At 41.7% G+C, this 18,236-nt stretch overlaps 1 protein-coding gene across 3 annotated transcripts in view; it reads left to right on the forward strand.

Annotated features, from left to right (window-relative positions):
* sec16b (SEC16 homolog B, endoplasmic reticulum export factor) overlaps positions 1-17,981 on the forward strand; it is a 44,882-nt gene extending 26,901 nt beyond the window's left edge. For 2 of the 3 annotated variants that reach the window (XM_017714956.2, XM_017714957.2), the window contains exons 18-25: positions 2,315-2,399; positions 4,978-5,379; positions 6,899-6,927; positions 7,147-7,233; positions 8,339-8,431; positions 9,426-9,540; positions 11,166-11,203; positions 16,705-16,809. In XM_017714956.2, coding sequence (XP_017570445.2) covers positions 2,315-2,399; positions 4,978-5,379; positions 6,899-6,927; positions 7,147-7,233; positions 8,339-8,431; positions 9,426-9,540; positions 11,166-11,203; positions 16,705-16,713 — 858 coding nt within the window. In that variant the 3' untranslated portion in view covers positions 16,714-16,809. Of the gene's footprint in view, positions 1-2,314; positions 2,400-4,977; positions 5,380-6,898; positions 6,928-7,146; positions 7,234-8,338; positions 8,432-9,425; positions 9,541-11,165; positions 11,204-16,704 lie in introns of all 3 variants that reach the window. The other variant, XM_017714955.2, reaches the window with a different exon arrangement.
* The last annotated feature ends 255 nt before the right edge of the window (positions 17,982-18,236 follow it).

Below are 18,236 nucleotides of genomic sequence, written 5' to 3' on the forward strand. Positions count from 1 at the left end.
TCTCAAAAGAGAATTTTAGTCATAAAAATCAGTTATAGCAGTAACACTAGAGCCATGACCCCTGATGTACTGATTATATATTTTATAATATTTATTTGCCATTTGTTTTCTTTATGTCATTTATATCATACAGTTCTTAGTCATGTAGAGATTATTGCAGTTAAAATAGCAGAAAAACCTTTTTTACCTGAAAAATTGGCCTCAGACTTCACACATGAGCTCTTCTGTGGTGCTTGGAATTCTATATGATTGATTTATAAACCAATGCTGCTACATTGAGGCTTATTGTTTAATTTTAAAATATGAATAAATTGTAACCCCAACATGTTTTTCAACCCTAATATACACAAAAATGGACGTTTACATAGAATTACTTAAAACTGAATAAAAACTGTTAATTTTTTTAGTTTTTATTGCAATTAACCTGCACATTTTTCAGTGCTAGTTTTTGTTTTAATAATTTTAGTAAACTATAATAACTCTGAGACACACTTCACCTCAGCCATCACAGGAAAATGATTCTGAGGTTTACTGAGTTGGTGATCCCTGTTGTTCCCTGTTGTTGTGACAGGATGATCAGAATTTACTGACAGACTGAATTCAAAGTCATATTTATGGGAATCAATCCACACCAGAAACATCCAAAACACTCAAATAAATATTTATGGCCATGTTTAATAGGTTTGTGACTGCCAGACACACTGAGACTTAAGTCATTTGGAAATTTAAGAGCAACTATGCCCCCCGCCCCCCTCACTTTGGCTCACCCAATCATTCCATGAATGAGTGGCATTTAGTGCAGTGTATGAGTGATAAAAGTCTGCAATGTGCCTTTCAAACTAATATATGGAGGGTTTCATTCCAAAATGTTGTATATCCACTTATTTTTATTTCTCTAATAAAGACAATATTAATCATAATATAGCATTGATAGTTCTTGTATGCAGTGGTGGACAGTAACTGAGTAACTGAGTAAATGTAATTAGTTTCTGTACTTTAGTATTTTTGGTGTATCTGTACTGAAGTTTCTCCGTTCTGGGCGTCTTTTTCCTTTCACTCCACTACATTTCAGAGTCTAATATCCGACTTTTTCCTCCTACATTTTGAGAAATCTGTCGCTCCTTTTGGTTTCTGTGTGTATAAAAACGTAACATGTCAAAAGGAAAGAAGCGCAAAGCCAGAGCACCTATCAGGGCCCAGCGGTCACTTTGTTTAGAGCTGGTTTTGACCTGTTGGTCATACCGACCCAGTGCAGCACGCGGTTCAACGTCAGCGCAGCAGCGTAAAACTTTGGGAGAGTCTGTTCAACATAAATGATGAACTAACCTAACTTTGTGTAAATAGAGCTCAATATAGAAATATGTCCACATATGCAGTCGAGACTGACGCGGCTTTTTTCTGAATTTCTACAAACACCATTTCATTTTATAGTAAATGAGTTTGGGCTGGTTTATGTTTATGAACAGACGCCTACAGATCAACATAGTAAAGGAGCTCATCTGTGATCCTGAGTTTAAAGCCAGTTTTTATTCAACTTAAACTTGGAACTAAGTTGTAAATAAATCTGAAACTGAAACTTTGCTTGTGTGTAAAAAGTGATTTCAGAGCCACTCGGTTCTCCCTGATGGAAACTGTTTACCTTCAGTGTTTTGTGCTTCTGATCATTTTAATAGACGTCAGCGTCACTAATTAATGACGTTCTATTAAAAGACTGGTTTACCAAGAGAGACGCTGGAGGACTTTCACCTGAAATGAGTTCATGAAGCCAGTCTGGTTATAAAAATGATAACAGGACATCAGAGCCAGAATTACTCTTTTAGTACTTTTATTTTATACTTAAGTACATTTGAAGGTAAATACTTTAGTACTTTTACTCAAGTGGAGGTCTAAAGGGAGGAACTTCTACTTTTACTGGAGGAATATTTTACCTTGGGGGTCTCGACTTTAACTCGAGGACCATATCCTATCATCTGTAAGGCATTTTGGAACAAAACCCTTCATATATTATTAAAAATGTTATCATAAACATAGTGCATGAAAAACGTTTTAATGCAAGTGAAAAAAGCATGTTCTTATTGATATGTTTTTAGGAATATGAACATTTTTACATATCTTATGTCCTTATAGAGTCACTGAAATTCCATCTCAGATTCTACTAAACAAAGTTTTTGTTTTATCTTTAAAGGTAGCTTTCATTTCATCTTGGGGTTCATTTTAAACACATTAAAAGCAAGCTGACTTGTGTAGTGTGAGTAAAGTATGTGTCTGTGTTTGTAAAGCTTTGACATTCCTAATAAAGCATGTGCGTCTGCAGATGGGGAGCTCTGGCCATAGTGGTGCGTATGTGTCAGCAGCAGAAGACAGTGCATGGACTCATGAGGAGAGCAGAGAGCATGCAGGTAAATTCATGTCCGGATTACCCCTGCTACACACTATGTTTCCGTATCACCCACTAGGAGGCAGTAGGTCTTAAGTGAAATTCATTATTCTAATCTTGGGGAAATGGTTGGACACTGATCGCTGAGCAGCCTGAAGTAGACACCTTTATTAACGTAGTTATACACAGTCGTACTGGTATTTCTTTTCCTTATACACTTGAAAGGGAAACTTTTGTTCAAAATTAAGTTCTAGAGAAACTTACTGACTTGAATCGTTTACAGTGGTGGTGATAGGAACCAGACGTCTGAAGTGTTTAATGCCTTTAAATGCCTCACTGAAAAGTTATGAATACACTCCCTGCACTGTTTTATGACAGCTGTGAGATGAAGGTTTTGAACTAAAACATATTTCCTAAAATACGTGCAGGGCCTTGTAACTTATTCCTTCGGATTTAACGCTGTTTTACCGTTATCAACAATACATATAAACACTTAAAGACACATGCAGGTCCACTAATTGTTTTGGATAGTAAAAAAAACTGTATTTGCATTGTGCACATCACAACCCCTGATTACTTTTGAGTACAAAAAAAATAAGAAGTTTGCAAACAGCTGCACACCCCCCATAACAGGGGTGTCAAACTCAACCACTAAGAGGGCCATATTAAAAAATCTCAGCAAATCCTGATCATCATTTTTACTTAACATTTCGCCAAGACCTCCTCAGGCTATTGTTAGTTCAAAATATGCAAAAACTGCAACAGCAAAATAGGCATTAAATACACACACATCTTCTAAGCCGCTTATCCTTCTGGGTCACGGGGAATTTGGAGCCTATCCCAGCAGCCATTGGATGGAAGGCAGGATACACCCTGGACAGGTCACCTGTCCTTCGCAGGGCAGACAGACACATTCACTCACATCTAGGGGCAATTTAGTGTGACCAATTGGCCGGACTGCATGTCTCTAGACTGCGGGAGGAAACCGGAGGAAACCCACACAGACACAGGGAGAACATGCAAACTCCACACAGACAGGATGCTGGCCACCCAGCTGGGGAATCAAGCCCAAGCCAGTCTTGCTGTAAAGCAACAGCGCTACCCACTGATTTCCTCACTACTAAATATTCCACAGTCAACTGTCAGTGGGATTATAACAAAGTGGAAGCAATTGGGAACGACAGCAACTCAGCCACGAAGTGGTCGGCCAAGTAAAATGACAGAGCGGGTCAGCGGATGCTGAGGGGCATAGTGCGCAGAGGTCACCGACTTTCTGCAGAGTCAATCACTACAGACCTCCAAACTTCATGTGGCCTTCAGATCAGCTCAAGAACAGCGTAGAGAGCTTCATGGAATGGGTTTCCATGGCCGAGCAGCTGCATCCAAGCCTTACATCACCAAGGTCAATGCAAAGCGTGGAATGCAGTGGTGTAAAGCGCCGCCACTGGACTCTAGAGCAGTGGAGACGTGTTCTCTGGAGTGACCAATCACTCTTCTCCATCTGGAAATCCGACGGATGAGTCTGGGTTTGACGGTTGCCAGGATTTTTTGAGAGAACATGCAAACGGGGAATTGAACCCAGGCCCTTCTTGTTGTAAGATGACAGCGCTACCCACTGCGCCACCTCAGGCGTAAAATACTTACTAAAACATAATTCTAAATAAAAGTGAATTGTTTTAGGTAGTTTTTTAAAACTGCCTATTTGCTTGAAGTCGACACCAGGCATTTTTTTCATTTCGTGTAACCTCTGGCCCAGAGATTGTTGTTGGGGGTCAAAAGGGTACACTACGTTGCAGTGCGTACGGGGGACAGTAGTGCATCTCAGGGTGAAATGGGCTAATAATAATAGAGAACTAAAATCATTTCGCAGGCTGAGTAGGACTATGCCACGGGCTTGGCTCGGCCCGCGGGCCTTGTGTTTGACACAAGGGCCCTATTACATACACGTTTAGTAACATTAGAGCACAAGGGCGGTTACTGTGGAATTCCTTTTTTGAGCGAAGTAATGTAACATAAAACTTGGGCCAGCACTAACGTAGAGAAAAGCTTAAAAGGAATGTCTAATCAAAAAATAAAACGACCTAATTTTAACAATTAATGGAAGCTTATACTCCACCAGTTAGCACTGTACAGTGGTTTACTTGTAAGCTTCATGGACTCCAGTAAAAAAGAGCAAACTTCGATAACACTTTACTGTAGGGTGCTGTGCATAAGGCTACATGACACCTACATAAGGTTGTCAGTGAAACTGACATAACCCTACATGATAAATGCTTATTACAACATCTGTCATAAAGGCTACTTTAGCTGACTGATCAAAATCGGCAAATGAAACCTTTATAGCGAGTGATGCTTATTGGAACAAGCGTTTATAGACATTTATGTAGGGTCATGTCAGTTGTCATAACAAGCTTATATAGGTGTCATGTTGCCTTATGAACAGCACCCTACAGTAAAGTGTTACCCAAACTTCTAACACTAAACATGCCTTGGTTGATTGACATTTGGAATAAGGGGAAAATTAAGTGTTTTTGACTTTTCACCAAGCAGGTTCCTTTAGTGTACTTATGGTTCTCTTTACAAGTCTTGCTTTTTTGTAGATTTTAACCCAGACGACTTGAGCAACAGTGAGGAGATGATCCAGTGTTTCCATCCAGACACCAGTCACAGTGGTGCAGTACAGGAGCACTGTGAGCACCATGAGTCTGCAGCTCAACAACCTCATTCCTTCGTCCCTTCAGAAGAGCAGTCTTACCCCTCTTACACTTCAGAAGAATGCTCTTACCCACCAGAAGCCCAACCATATGCTCCTGAAGAGCAGCTTCCCCAGACCTATGCTCCAGTTCCCATGTACTCCTGGCAGAATACTTTGGCAGCACCTCCAAGTCAGCCTTTGGGCATGCCTGGGCTTCCTCCAGTGCCTGCTGGCCAGGATGGTGCTAATCAGTCTTCATACCATCACACTGCTGCTGGTCTGATTCCAAGGAGCCACAGTAATACAGGTCAGAACAGTGGTGGAGCTGATCACTGTAAATGTGTGCTTGTATGTTGGTGTTGGTACTATCTACAGAATGTTCAGTAACACTATTTTGATAGTCATTTATAGTCGCTTTGTAGGTGCTTACTTTGTTTTTAAGTGTCAATCAGTTAAACAGAGGTTGCCCTGACTTATATGTCACCTTAGGCAACATTTTCTTGCTGTTAAATACTGTCACCTTGTGTGTTCATGAGATGGTTGGTACAGTTTGAGCACTTGTAGGTAACCCACAGAGACCGTCCAAATATATTGTTGCTGTCAGAAGAAAATCTTGTATCTCCAAAATAGCAATTTTACAGGAGAAGGAAAAACATACTTCACTTTCAATGTAAGTCAATGGAACCAGAATTTTTCCCATGTCATTTTGGGTCATTTCTTTTAGGCCACTCATCACAAAATTTACAAACAATGTAAAGAGTAACAGATACCTTCAAATTATGTCAAAAACTGAAAAATGCCAAAAATGGAGATACAAGGTTTTCTTCCGACAGCAACGATATATTTGTCTTCTAAAGCCAAATGGTGTTTGTTGAGTTGTGCATTGGGTTCATCACAATTCATGTATGATGTGTTGAGATACTGATCCAAATGACAGCATTGCTGAACACCAGGGGTGTCAAATGTGCCAAATGTGGCCCTCAGATAGATTTTAACCAGACCCTGGTTTCTGTTTTAGAGTGTGTTATAAGTTATAACTCTTTTTTTCTCTGACCAACCTGCAGCTTAATTTACTGACCACATGTAGTCCAGACTGCAGCCGTAAAGCTCAGACTAACACTGTGGATGGAGATGTTGCCAAAACCTTAAATTGAACAAAGCCAAATTCTAGGCACTGATACATTTCACTCTGACCAGTGTGGACATGCAAGCACCGTAACTCCGCTGGTGGCAACTTTGTACACATGTAGGGCAAATCTTCAAAACGCACTGCCAGCAAGACGCTTGGTTTGGTTCATAAGACATGTTCAGGCCTGGCCTTGGAGATCCACCCTCCAGTGCTTAGCTCCAGTCATAATGCAGCACACCTGATCCAGGTAATGAAGACCTTCAGGCAGCGGTGGACAGTAAATGACTAAGTAAATGCAATTGGTAACTGTACTTAAGTACATTTGAAGGCAAATACTTTAGTACTTTTACTCAAGTGGAGGTCTAAAGGGACGAACTTCTACTTTTACATTGGGTATATATTTTAACTCAAGTACATGATTTGTGTACTTCGTCCACCGCTGCCCTCAGGGCATCTGAATATTAGAGTCGGGTGTGATAGATATGACCTCTCTAGGGTAAAAGATCTCCAGGACCAGGATGAGGCAGTCTTGCTGATTGTGGTTGTACTTTTTGTTTATTGAAAATTTGTGAGTAATATTTCAGCCCTCAGGGTTATGATATGGTCTGATCTGGCCCTCTTTAAAAGTCTGGACACTCCAGCTGTACATTGTGATGTGTAATTGCTGTGTTGTTTTCATGGATATTTGTGCTTCTAGGTGTTGAATTCTCCACTGATACAAACATGGTAAGAATGACATTTTCATCGTATTTAATTATATTTTGCTTCCTTAGCTGGATCTGGCTGTAACACGTACTCATACAATCCCAATACATTTTAAATTCAAACCTGTTTAGTTGGACATTCAACAAGACAGAAGCTGAAATGAACTATAGTGTGTTTTGCAGCATTTTTCATACAGTAGTAAAAAAAATCACAATATATATCTCTATTTTCATGATGCAGACCCCTGAAAATGGAACCAGATTTGGTGGTGAGGATCTGGAAACAGAGGCTAATACAAAAGAAACAACCAGCCAGAAATCAGAAAAGGTCAGACTCCACTTACACAGACACATCTCCATAGAAAAGCTTTGTCAATATAATTGGGGGCTTTGCAGCAGATGTGCCTTACCTAAGGTCACCATCCGTCGACTAAAAGTGTATAAAGCCCCCAGAATTGGGCTGTGAAGCAGTAGAAGTCAAGTCAAGTCAAGAGGCTTTTATTGTCATTCCATCTCTGGTGGAGTGAAATTACGTTCATCCAGGAACATCACGGTACAAGGAACACAAAGTACAAAGTGTGAACGTGCAGACATTGTGTGCAAACAAAAAATTTAACTAGAAACAATAAATACGATAAATTAAACAGACACTAGACACAGTAAACAGACAGGACAGTGCAGCACTGACACAGCACTCGTTCTGGACACGAGGTCGTGGAATAAGCTACAGAGATATTTAACACGCTGTGATCTGTGAGTCACGCAGTCAGATGACAGACATAAACACAGCAGTTACTGTGGTAGAAAAAAGACCTGAGTAAAACAGTGAAAACACAGTGTAGCTGCAATGTGCCAGGTAGTGCAGGTGGAGCATCAAAAGAGCTGTGTGTGTGTGTGTGTGTGTGTGTGTGTGGGTGTGTGTGTGTGTGTGTGTGAAGTTGGGGGCGGAGGTTAGCTCAGTCCTTGTGAGTTTAAGAACCTGATTGCTTGAGGAATAAAGCTGTTGCAGAGTCTGGCAGTGGTGGCACGGATGCTCCGGTACCTTCTTCCCGACGGCAGTAGTGAAAAAAGTCAGTGTGAGGGACGGATGGGTTCCACAATGCTAGTGGCTTTCCGGAGAACTGTGAACTGTGTTCTCTGGAGTGGTAGCTTTGAGATGAGTTGGAGTGATGTTCCAGAACTGATCATCCAACATCAGTACCTGACCGCACTAACGCTCTTGTGGCTGAATGCAATCAAATTCTCACAGCCAGGTTCCAAGATCTAGTGTAAAGTAAAGTAGAAGCTGTTACTGCTGCAAAGAACAGAACAAGCTCCCTATTAATACCCTTGATTTCAGAAGAAGAAACAGTTGAGCAGTTGTCTACAAACATTTGGACAATTATTATTTGTTCAAATCGACCGATTTTGTGTCCCTTTTTTATTTTAAACAGAGCTCCAAGTCAGGATGGTTTAGTGGATGGTTCAGGTCTAAGCCCAGAGAATCACCTCAAGAGGAAATCACGCAAGACAAACCTGCTCACATGGTAACCAGCCTGGCAACCTAAAGCTTAATGTTTTGACTTTGACAGATGTTTTATAATGGAGAAGGATGCAAGTATCGACTAATGCAGCAGACTAAATCTATGACAAGTCTGTTTAGTGTTATCTGACCTATGGACTGTGCAGTCATGCTGTGAGCACCAAGGCTGTTAACCTCTTATTCTCCACGGTTTATTTTGCTTTGTCTGAATTTTCGTGACCAAATCGTAAGGCAAATTATTCAGTAACTGCATGAAATAAATGTAAATTTTTATTTTATGTATTTATTTATTGTAAAAGCCCCTCAAATGAACAGAACATGTGCTATGATCTCCACATATCACTACACGCTCACAATTTACTGCTGAAAGACGAAAATCTCCGGCGCTCTTTGTGTTATTCTATAAAAGTGATGTTTCCAGAGCAGATCACTGAAGAGACGCCGTCTGTTTATAGTTTAGAGCCCAGATTTGGGGAAAAACGGGTCGACTTTCAGTAGAAAAACAAACTGAGTTCAGCTTCTTTTATTATAAGGGGTTTAAAATGACATCACTGTCTATTAGATTGGAGAGAAGAGCTACAGCCTCACACGACGCCCAGCTTCTGAATGGAGCTTATGGAATATGAACGTTATGAAGAACATGAAGCGTGTTTAGGAACCACCGGTGGTCCAGAGGAGTTGAAAAGGATTCTAAGGATAGATACTGTGACTGATTTTGATCTGCAGTCGATCTAATTTTTACAATTTTGTTTTCACTCGGAAAGTAATACCCTGTTATGGAATATTGTAAATCATGTTATCATTTATTATATTAATATCTATTATCTTACCTTTAGCACTCAATGCTGACAGTGTGCTGCCAGCATTCTTAGTACTGCATGCTCTGTATTGGTATTGGTGTAAGGCCACAGATGAGTTTTGGAATATTTAGAATGAAGTACCTTGTTTTTTTACTGCCCTGTGTTGAAGGCCATGTAAAACTATCTTCATTTTCTTAGGAGCCAGCACCTGCTCCTGCTTCCCCACCCTTAATGCCGCCTATACCAATGGCATCACCCATTCTAGCATCGCAGCCTCAAGCAGCTGGCATCAACCCTTTCTCTAGGAGAGCTGGTAAGTTCAGCTCTACTCTGTCTGTGATTTTTGCAACAAGTGAGGGACTGTGACCTGTGGCATATACACTATTTTGCCAAAAGTATTCACTCAACAAGTCCAGTCGTGAAATTTCCTCACTACTAAATATTCCACAGTCAACTGTCAGTGGGATTATAACAAAGTGGAAGTGATTGGGAACGACAGCAACTCAGCCACAAAGTGTTCGGCCACGTAAAATGACAGAGGATTATGAGGGGCATAGTGCGCAGACGTCACCAACTTTCTGCAGAGTCAATCACTACAGAATTCCAAACTTCATGTGGCCTACAGATCAGCTCAAGAACAGCATAGAGAGCTTCATGGAATGGGTTTCCATGGCCGAGCAGCTGCATCCAAGCCTTACATCACCAAGCGCAATGCAAAGCGTGGAATGCAGTGGTGTAAAGCGCCGCCACTGGACTCTAGAGCAGTGGAGACGTGTTCTCTGGAGTGACCAATCACGCTTCTCTGTCTGGAAATCCTAATGGATGAGTCTAGGTTTGGCGGTTGCCAGGAGACAGTACTTGTCTGACAGCATTGTGCCGAGTGTAATGTTTGGTGGAGGGGGGATCATGGTGTGGGGTTGTTTTTCAGGAGTTGGGCTCGGCCCCTTAGTTCCAGTGAAAGGAGCTCTTAAAGCTTCAGCACCAAGAGATTTTGGACAATTTCACACTCCCAACTTTGTGGGAATAGTTTGGGGACGGACCCTTCCTGTTCCAACAAAGCAGGTCCATAAAGACGTGGATGAGCCAGTTTGGTGTGGAAGAACTTGACTGGCCTGCACAGAGTCCTGACCTCAACCCCATAGAGCACCTTTGGGATGAATTAGAGCGGAGACTGAGCCAGGCCTTCTCATCCAACATCAGTGTCTGACCTCACAAATGTGCTTCTGGAAGAACGGTCAAAAATTCCCATAAACACACCTTTCCTAACCCTTGTGGAAAGCCTTCCCAGAAGAGTTGAAGCTGTTGTAGCTGCAAAGGGTGGGCCGACATCACATTAAACCCTATGGATTAAGAATGGGATGTCACTCAAGTTCATATGCATCTGAAGCCAGACGAACGAATATGTTTGGCAATATAATGTATGTGCCTTATCACAATTATACAGCTATTTCATACACACTCTGAATGAAAAGAGCACTACACATGTTGTTATATCTGATAACTGGTCACAACAATAGTCATTTTAAATTGCTGGAATTACTTTTCTACTAATAGTGAAAGAACTATGTTTATAGTATAGTGCAGAGGTCACTATAAGGCAGAACACGGTCCAAGTCCGGACTCAGATGCTGTCCTATGTGGACCTGAACCTATGACCAATAAATTATGGAGAATTATGTAATTTCAACAGAGTGGTCCTATTTTAAAGCATAGCTTTTCTAGCTTTTACAGTAGCTTTAGCGGCCCGGGAGACTCACAGACCAATCACATGCGTTGTAAATATCACACGTGACGCTACTCAGCCATCAGTCTTAATTTAAACATGTCATTTATGTTTCATAAGCCTGTAGAGCGCTGAGACAGCAAACTCCCCGCTTATTAGTACTGTAATACATTTACCATCGATGTTTACATAATCTTCTTTTTGTTTTACTTCAGGACAAAAGCCAGGTCTTACTTCTGGGTCCATGACACAGGTAATTTTTTTCTCAAAATGTAAACTACACTATATTTCCAAATGTTTTCACTCACTCATCCAAATCATTGAATTCAGGTGATCCAATCACTTCCATGGCCACAGGTGTATAAAGCCGAGCCCCTAGGCCTGCAGACTGCTTCTACAGACATTAGTGAAAGAATGGGTCGCTCTCAGGAGCTCAGAGAATTCCAGCATGGTACCGTGATCGGACGCCACCTGTGGAACAAGTCCAGTCGTGAAATTTCCTCACTACTAAATATTCCACAGTCAACTGTCAGTGGGATTATAACACAGTGGAAGCGATTGGGAACGACAGCAACTCAGCCACGAAGTGGTCGGCCACGTAAAATGACAGAGGGGGTCAGCGGACGCTGAGGGGCATAGTGCACAGAGGTCACCAACTTTCTGCAGAGTCAGTCACTACAGACCTCCAAACTTCATGTGGTCTTCAGATCAGCTGAAGAACAGCGTAGAGAGCTTCATGGAATGGGTCAGAGTCCTGACCTCAACCCGACAGAACACCTTTGGGATGAATTAGAGGGGAGACCTGACCTCACAAACGTGCTTCTGGAAGAACGGTCAAAAATTCCCATAAACACTCCTAACCCTTGTGGAAAGCCTTCCCAGAAGAGCTGAAGCTGTTATAGCTGCAAAGCGTGGGCCGACATCATATTAAACCCTATGGATTAAGAATGGGATGTCACTCAAGTTCATATGCATGTGAAGGCAGACGACCGAATACTTCTGCACCCCACACTGAACAAAAGTAGTTGTATGAACATAATTTAATTACGTCACACCTTTGTACCGGGTTAAAACAAAGTGAGCAGACTGTTATGTCAACATAAAATGCAGTTTATTTCTAGTTAACAGAGTTTTAGTTAATTTTTCAGTATGTTATGAAGCCCAAAACATACATTACTGTGCAAAAGTCAGAGACCACCCTTCAATTTATGTAATTTCCAATCCAAATGGTGCGTAAGTACAAGTTATTCATTTTTCAGGAGATGTTTCATTGAGACAGAGGAGTAAATCAAGCTCCGCTTTTAATTCGGGTCTGAAAAAATCCACAGGTTTACTGCTATGAAGGATGGACAGAAACATCCTGAGAAACGTCAGAAGACAACTCAACACTATGAGTCTGAAATAATGTGTAGCTGTCAAGAAACTGTTACTGAGAACCTGTTTCCATTTGGACATTCATGGGGGTCTGAGTCACGTCTTAATATCTGAAGGATTAAAATACCACAAATACTTTTTTTAACACCAAGTCCAGCAGAAATGAATGAGACTTGAATTTCTCAAAAAACAGTACCAGCATGAACAAACAGTAATATTTCAGCTTCATTTCTGGGGTTACTTGGATTGCAAAACAAAGAAAAATGCAATCACCTTCTAAGACCAAAATTTGGAGGGGTGGAGAAATATCCATGCAGATACACTATATTGCTATTAGTATTCGTTCGTCTGCCTTCACACACATTTGAACTTGAGTGACATCCCATTCTTAATTCATAGGGTTTAATATGATATCGGCCCACCCTTTGTAGCTACAACAGCTTCAACTCTTCTGGGAAGGCTTTCCACAAGGGTTAGGAAAGGTGTGTTTATGGGAATTTTTGACCGTTCTTCCAGAAGCACATTTGTGAGGTCAGACACTGATGTTGGACGAGAAGGCCTGGCTCACAGTCTCCGCTCTAATTCATCCCAAAGGTGCTCTATGGGGTTGAGGTCAGGACTCTGTGCAGGCCAGTCAAGTTCTTCCACACCAAACTCGCTCATCCACGTCTTTATGGACCTGCTTTGTGCACTGGTGTGCAGTCATGTTGGAACAGGAAGGGGCCGTCCCCAAACTGTTCCCACAAAGTTGGGAGTGTGAAATTGTCCGAAATCTCTTGGTGCTGAAGCTTTAAGAGTTCCTTTCACTGGAACTAAGAGGCCGAGCCCAACTCCTGAAATACACCCCCACACCATAATCCCTCCTCCTCCAAACTTTACACTCGGCACAATGCAGTCAGACAAGTACCGTCTCCTGGCAACTGCCAAACCCAGACTCGTCCATCGGATTTCCAGACAGAGAAGCGGGATTGGTCACTCCAGAGAACACGTCTCCACTGCTCTAGAGTCCAGTGGTGGCGCTTTACACCACTGCATTCCACGCTTTGCACTGTGCTTGGTGATGTAAGGCTTGGATGCAGCTGCTCGGCCATGGAAACCCATTCCATGAAGCTCTCTACTCTGTTCTTGAGCTGATCTGAAGGCCACATGTAGTTTGGAGGTCTGTAGTGATGGACTCTGCAGAAAGTTGGTGACCTCTGCGCACTATGCCCCTCAGCATCCGCTGACCGCTCTGTCATTTTACGTGGCCGACCACTTCGTAGCTGAGTTGCTGTCGTTCCCAATCGCTTCCACTTTGTTATAATCCCACTGACATTAGGTGCTTGGTTTTAAACACCTGTAGCCATGGAAGTGATTGGAACACCTGAATTCAATGATTTGGGTGATCCTGAGTGAGTGAATAGTTTTGGCCATATAGAGTATCTTGGAACAACTGAAAGCAAGTCTTCTGAAAAGAATGAACCTGTAATAAAGGCAAGGAATGGACACACTATATACAGAAAAATTCTATGTAGTTACTGAGGCTTCTGAGTCATTTTTTTGTTTCATATATAGTCATTGTCCAAAAAAAACTCTATCTTTGCTTTTGTACATTATTATTGTATAATTTGAAGACAGCAGCTGCACTTAAGTGTGTGAAAATTTCATGATGAATGGGCCAGTAGAAATGCTCCAAAATCCCTTTGAAGGCCTCTTTATGTTAACAAAGTTAAGAAAGTTTTGTCTTCTGCTGTAAAGTTATTAATATGGAAATACATGTTTTCTGCTGTTTTCCTGATACTGAACATTGGCGATTATGGAAATGAAGTACATGCATTTTGCACAGTACTGCATACCTGCAACCTATTTTCCCAGCATGCATACAACCCCTGGCAAAAAGTATGGAATCACCAGTCTGGGATGAGCACTCATTCAGACATTTTATTCTGTAGAACAAACTCAGATCAAAAACATGATGCAATAATAAGGTCATTCCAAAGTGCAACTTGTTGGCTTTCAGAAACACTAAAAGAAATAAAAAAAAACATTGTGGAAACAAAGTAAACGTTACTTTTATTGAGCAACCACGGGGAAAAAAATATGGAATCACTCAATTCTGAGGAAAAAAATATGGAATCACTCAAATTGGAGATAGAAAATAAGGACACACCCAGTCAATTTCCTTTCCCTAAATGGACACCTGCCTCAGATTAGATCTGCTCGTTAGTCTGCAGTTAAAAACACCTGCAGTCATGACACCTTGGAGGGCTGCTGGACGAAGTGGAGTGGCAAGAACCATGGCTCCAACAAGAGAAATGTCTCTTGAAACAAAAGAGAGGATTGTGAAACTTCTTGAAGAAGGCAACTCTTCACGCATGGTTGCTAAAGATGTGGGCTGTTCACAGTCAGCTGTATCCAAGATATGGACCAAATACAAACATCATGGAATGGTTGTTAAAGCCAAGCATACTGGTAGACCAAGAAAGACCTCAAAGCGTCAAGACAAAGAACTTAAGGCCATTTGTCTTGAAAACCGAAAAAGTACAACTAAACAGATGAAGCATAAATGGGAGGAAGCTGGAGCCAATGTATGTGACTGAACCGTAAGAAATCGCCTAAAGGAAATGGGATTTCAATACAGGAAAGCTTAAAGAAAACCACCATTGACACCTAAACAGAAAAGAACAAGACTGCAATGGGCTAAGGAGAGGCAATCATGGACTGTGGATGACTGGATGAAAGTTATCTTCAGTGATGAGTCAAGAATCTGCATTGGACAAGGTGATGATGCTGGAACTTTTGTTTGGTGCCATTCCAGTGAGATTTATGAAGAGGACTGCCTGAAGAAAACAACCAAATTTCCACAGTCCTTGATGATATGGGGCTGCATGTCAGGCAAAGGCACTGGGGAGATGACTGTGGTTAATTCTTCTATCAATGCACAAGTTTACATTGACATTTTGGACAGTTTTCTCATCGCTTCAATTGAACAGATGTTTGGAGATGATGAAATAATTTTCCAAGATGACAATGCATCGAAAAACAGTGAAGGCATTCCTTGGAGAACGACACATTCAATCGATGTCATGGCCTGCAAATAGTCCAGATCTCAACCCAATTGAAAAAAAATGGTCCACAAGAAGGCTCCGACCTGCAAAGCTGATCTGGCAACTGCTATCAAAGAGAGTTGGCACCAAATTGATGAAGAATACTGTTTGTCACTCATCAAGTCCAGGCCTCAGAGACTGCAAGCCCTTCTAAAAGCCAAAGGTGGTGCAACTAAATACTAGTGATGTATTTTAAATGTTCTTTTGTTTATCTGTTTTTCATGATTCCATATTTTTTTCCTCAGAATTGAGTGATTCCATATTTTTTTCCCCATGCTTGCTCAATAAAAGTAACATTTACTTTGTTTCCACAATGTTTTTTTTAATTTCTTTTAGTGTTTCTGAAAGCCAACAAGTTGCACTTTGGAATGACCTTATTATTGCATCATGTTTTTGATCTGAGTTTGTTCTACAGAATAAAATGTCTGAATGAGTGCTCATCCCAGACTGGTGATTCCATACTTTTTGCCAGGGGTTGTATTTGGGCCCAGTCCCATTTCTTATTTTACCCCTACCCCTTGTTTTTTAAGTGTCACCCCTTGTTCCTGAGCTACAGGGCAGTGGTTGAGATCTTCCCTCTGAAATGAGACCCTCTAATAAAAAGAGCATCACTTCATTAACAGCTACTAGCGCTGCTCTGTAGGCGACCCTGCCCGTCTGCAGGGACAGCAGAGGAGGGGAAAGTTCAACGCCTCACTGCTGGGCTTTAGTTACATTTAGGGATTATACGCCTTCAAAGAGGGGGGCAGTTATTTATTATCACCCCCCCAGTGATGTGAAGCTGAAGTCAGATATTCTCCAGATTCTTGTTCGAATTTTTCCGTTCCACCTTAAATGGAGCAGCTGTTACATTCTGGTGCTTCAAGTATCAGAACTGCTGGACTATTTAAGGCGGAATGGGAAATTTAGCTAGCTCCTGTGACATCACCACTAGTAGTAACAATCATTTTTTATGATTGTTATGAAGAAAAAGACCATAATCCACTGAAACGACATTAAACTAAGATAAAACAGTGGTTATCACTATTTTTTATGGAGAAAATTCTCACATTTGTGGGTTTCTCTGGTCTCTTGCTCTCCGTCTTGCTGGTTTTTCTTTTTTTTCTCATATCTCTCTGTTTGGATTCTCTGAGAAACCTCCGTTTGGAGGGCCATGTAGCCCCAACACTTCACCCCACCCCTCTATCTCAGTAAGAATGGGGACACCCTACCCCTAGACGAGAATGTGCTAAGGGCTCAGTGGTGGGGCGAGGGGTGAAATGGGACTGGGCCTTAGACTCTGTTCTGTTTCCAGGGTCCTTAGCGCAGTTCGGCAATTAAGACCTCTGGGTGAGAGATCAACAGCTGGACAGAAGAATCTCAGGATTGAACACCAGACCAAGGAGACAATTCATCACCCACATCGTGCTTTTTTGTTTGTTTGTTTTTTATTAATTTCTTTTTTGAGAAACAAAAATTATGTATTTTTGATGTATTATGTGAGGTGCTGCAGGAGTTCATCTGGGACACTGTAGGCCTGAGCATTTAAGGACTTGGGCTTCCCCGTCTTTCGCTGAAGAAACAGAACAGCTGCGATGTGCCAGCTGGAGCTGACTGTGGAGATTTGCATCGGGAACACATGAAGTACACATGAAACATGAACACACGAAGTCAGGAAGTGAGAGAGGGGGTCTGGCAGAGGGGGCACGGGGCCTCAGGGAGACCTGATATGTCACAACATCCTTGGTTTCGTTCCATCAGCTGCAGTCCTGATTATCCGGGATTCCAGTGAGGTTGAACCGGGGGGGGTGGGGGGTTTGTTGTGTATGCTCCATCTTTAATTCTGGAAAGCTAAAATTTTCCAAAATTTCCAGTTTTCCCAGTATTCTGAATTGTCCAGCAGGAAGCGTTATCCTAAGAATTTGTATTCTATCTAATGACCCTATGACTGGGAGCCGCTGGGACTCATCCGTTAAGTGTTTTTGGGCACCTTTACTTTCAAGAGCAAATGACTGTAAATGAGTAAATTCCAAGTAAGTTCTATATACATATATGGATTTTTAAAACTTGGAGGGGACAAGAAAGTGACTCATGCTCTGTAGGAATTGAGGAAATGGTCAGGGTGGTCAGCTAATTCTCCTGAGAGAGAGTGTGGACCCGAGGAAGATCATTCTGCCAGTAAAAGCATAGAGACACTAGAGAAACGGAGGGGGTGGCAGCTGTCATTGATGGGGCAGCCTCAAATGAATGCCTGGCAGACAGCGTGTCAGAATGTCAGCTATTCAGGTTGTCATTATTTTGATAGCTTTGTAAGCAGGATTTTATAAACATGCTATTTCCCTTCTATGCAGTTAATCAGCTGCTTTATTACACGCTAGATTATTTGAGTGTGGAAGGTTTTTGTATTTTGTAAATATTGGTATGAATTTGTAAACTGCTCACGATGCGAACTCATGTAATAGATTATGTAATACGACAGTGTTGTATATCAGCCTTATTTGCACAAGAACATTTAACGTACCGCTGATTTAGCAGCGTCCACTCGCAGCCGTCTGCCAAAGAAATGAATAAAGGGAAAAGACTTCACTGCAACGTTTGTGCCCTGTTGTATAATTACTGCCAGCTACCAGCACAGGTGCCGTAACCTAGAGGATAATCGGAATGTCTCGGGCTGCTTTCCAATTAGGACAGCAGAATTTAAGCAGAAGATGGATGCCAGCTCCTTTTACCATGAGTCTGCACGGCTTGTTTCTGCTGGGGTCAGTTTTTAGAAAGAATGTGGCACACTGGACTATGCCAGGGCATTATTTTGAGAACGAGTAAGAGAGGAATGCAGAATGAGTCCGT

This window comes from Pygocentrus nattereri, chromosome 30 (genome assembly GCF_015220715.1).
Source record: "Pygocentrus nattereri isolate fPygNat1 chromosome 30, fPygNat1.pri, whole genome shotgun sequence".
Lineage (NCBI taxonomy): Eukaryota > Metazoa > Chordata > Actinopteri > Characiformes > Serrasalmidae > Pygocentrus > Pygocentrus nattereri.